We start from the raw sequence: 2990 nt of genomic DNA on the forward strand, positions 1-2990 counted from the left end.
CCAAACAACCCAAAAATGGTTTTCAGGAAACCACTGATTTTTTTTTTTTTTTTTTTTAACTTTTGGAATAAAAGGAAATTAAAACCCTGAGCTTTTCTCCCCTGACACAAATTTTTCAGCCTCATGTTATCCCACATCTTCTGAGCAGCCCCAAAAAAGCTGCGAGAAATAACTTAAAAAACCTGGATTTGGAAGCAGGAATCTGCATCCAATAGATGGCATTATGGAATCCAATAGATTCCATAATTTACCTGGAATTCACTGAGTATTTTTATCTCATGAATAATAATAATTAAAGCTGCAAAGGGCCTGCCCTAATTATCCCAGAAGTCTTTTCAGTGCCCTCCAGCTCTGTTTTCCAGTGGAAGCTTATTATGGAAAGTGAGGAAACCAATGAATATTCCCCACCACGGAGTGAACCATCCTGGAATTTTGGGGAAATAACCCCTGGGCTTTCAGATCAGCTCCAGGTTTTCCTGACTAATCCAGCGGCATCCCATCATTCCCTGTAGGACCCTACACCCCTTAAGTCCTTCATTAAACTATTGATCCCCCTGGCGTTATCCATAATATTCCAGCGGCTCGGCACTTCCCTGGATGCAGGGCTCGCCGCTTCCCGGAGCTCCCAGGTTTTCTTTTCCGGGAAGGAATTCCCGGTGATTTATTTACCTGGCACTTCCCGGTGCGGATGTCGTAGAGCGCCACGGATCCGTGCCGGGCTCCCACGGCGATCCGGTGACTCCGCTCGTAATAACTGACCATGTAGAACCTGCAGGGGACAGGGAAACCACGGGAGAATCCATCTGGGATGCCACTGGATAATTAAGGAAGGGCTGGAGCAGGGATGTGATTTAGGAATCCGCCCGCTGCCGGTTTAATACCCGGCATTCCACAAAAACACCTGATTTTGATCCGTTACCGTGGAATCCGACTGAACTCTCAGATTGATTTATTTTTCCTACAGAATGTTGGGAATAATCCATGGGATAACCACCCGCATGCCCATGTGTGATCCACACTCTGTAAGCTGGAAGTCAAATGGTTAAACGACAATCCAACCCTTCGGGGCATTTCCCGGGAGAATCAAATGGGGAAAAGAAGGGAAGCGGAAAGAAAAAATCTGCCAACTCATCAATTTTTGATGGGCATACAGAAAAAAAAAAGGCATTCCCTAATCCAAGAATATCCTCGGGGTGAAGCCTGGCGTTGTCCTCAGTGCCCGGTGTGAGCGTGTGGGAGCAGCTGGAATTCCAACCGCTGCAAAATCCAAGGAATTTCCATACCTGGAAAGCCCAGAGCATCCAATTCCTTATTGCACATTGAAATCCTTGGGGATACCCCTGTGCCTTCCCTCACAAAGGCTGGGAAAATTCTGGCTGTGCTTCCGATCACAACTGGAATTTTATGGTGAAATTTTCCTGCACCAAAATCCGCAAGAAATCTCTGGAATTGATCCCTAAAAAACATGTGCCAAACAACCAATCTCCCAGTGATTTATCTCCCCACTCCTCAGCATTCCCAGAGTGCCATAGCAACTGTTCGCTCCTCCGGCGTGGGATGGGAGAAAACCGGGATGGAACATGGGAAAAAACCCATCGGGAATAAAAAGGAAGGAAGAAAATCCCTGGGTTTCGTGCGGGAAAAAGGGAAAAGCACTTCCATTTGGAATTTCTCCAGAGATTCCCCCCCGTTTGCTCCGACCTGATGGCAATTTTCCCTGGGCTCAACAATCCTGTCAGGGGGTGCTGGATCATTTTTATCCCGGCTATAAACAGGACATATTACAGGTAATGGCCAAGATTTTTAAAAATACTGCAGAGCTATAAATATACAACAGGAATAGGGAGGGTTTTTGCACTAATTCCCACTTATCCCTGCTTTTATGCTTTAAGGAAAGCCTTTTAAAGCATCATCACCTCCATCAGCGTCCAAGCTGGCAACGGGAGAACTGTTCTTTTCCTTGAAACTATTTAATATTTTAATAGCTGATTAAATTAGAACGTAACGGCCGACGGGTGATTATTGGAATTTATTGGTTAAAGAGGGGAACTGGGATATTTATCCAAGTTTAAAGATACTGGAAATGTGCCCGTTTGATAAATCACGTTTGACTCTTTGGTGTTTGACGGGCTCAGTGTCACCTGAAGGACCATTTCACATCCAGCGTTCCCGGAGGAAGAGCTTACCTGCAGATGGCCGGAAAACATTCCTGAAGGCCCTTCTTCTTCACTAAAGATCCTTCCAGGCAATACATGATGATGTCCATCACCTCGGAAACGACAATTGGAATCAGTTGGACAATATTTTCCGTTTCATAATTAAAGCTGTGAAGCTTTAATTCCACCAGTTCCACCCCCTGCCACCTTTCAGCAGAGCAGGTCACTCCAAGCCCTGTCCAACCTTCTCCTGGTCGGGATTCACTCACCTCCACCAGCAGGTCCACGACGTCCGTGGGCATCTTGTCGATGAGGATCTCGATGACCCGCAGGATCTCGCCCTTGGCCCGGGCCAGGGTGGTGGTGTGGATGTTCTGCTGCGACTGCGTGTTGGCCGCCAGCGCCGTGTGCCGGTGCACCTGCCGACAGCGGGGACGCGCCGTCGGAATCGCCGCGATCGGAAAAGACCCTCCCGACCCACGCCTGGCCTACACCAAACCCCATGGACAAGTCTCCACGCCATTAGAATTCCTACTTAGAGGGTCACGTGTGCATTGCTTGAAGCAAGCAGGGTTTTCCACAAATCTGGAAACTTTCTGTGACACTCTGGAAACTTCTACAACCAAATCGAGCTGGACTCGTCTCATGCTATAAATCCGGGGGGGTCGGATCTCTTTGGGCACCCCAACACTCCCTGGGGTGGAAGGGCTGGCTGCAGGTGCCCCTGGGCACCCCAACACCTCCTGGGGTGGAAGGGCTGGCTGCAGGTGCCCCTGGGCACCCCAACACCTCCTGGGGTGGAAGGGCCGGCTGCCGGTGCCCGCTCAACCCCTT

At 48.9% G+C, this 2990-nt stretch overlaps 1 protein-coding gene across 1 annotated transcript in view; it reads right to left on the bottom strand.

Annotated features, from left to right (window-relative positions):
• The window catches only part of WDR7 (WD repeat domain 7), a 27708-nt gene that overhangs the window by 5565 nt on the left and 19153 nt on the right, over positions 1-2990 (bottom strand). Inside the window, exons 23-25 of the mRNA XM_017839132.1 lie at positions 2426-2575; positions 2187-2269; positions 670-769 (exon numbers count right to left, since the gene is read on the bottom strand). Coding sequence (XP_017694621.1) covers positions 670-769; positions 2187-2269; positions 2426-2575 — 333 coding nt within the window. The remainder of the gene's footprint in view (positions 1-669; positions 770-2186; positions 2270-2425; positions 2576-2990) is intronic.

The sequence above is a fragment of the Lepidothrix coronata genome, unplaced genomic scaffold (assembly GCF_001604755.1).
Source record: "Lepidothrix coronata isolate B3197 unplaced genomic scaffold, Lepidothrix_coronata-1.0 Scaffold377, whole genome shotgun sequence".
NCBI classification, from domain to species: Eukaryota; Metazoa; Chordata; class Aves; order Passeriformes; family Pipridae; genus Lepidothrix; species Lepidothrix coronata.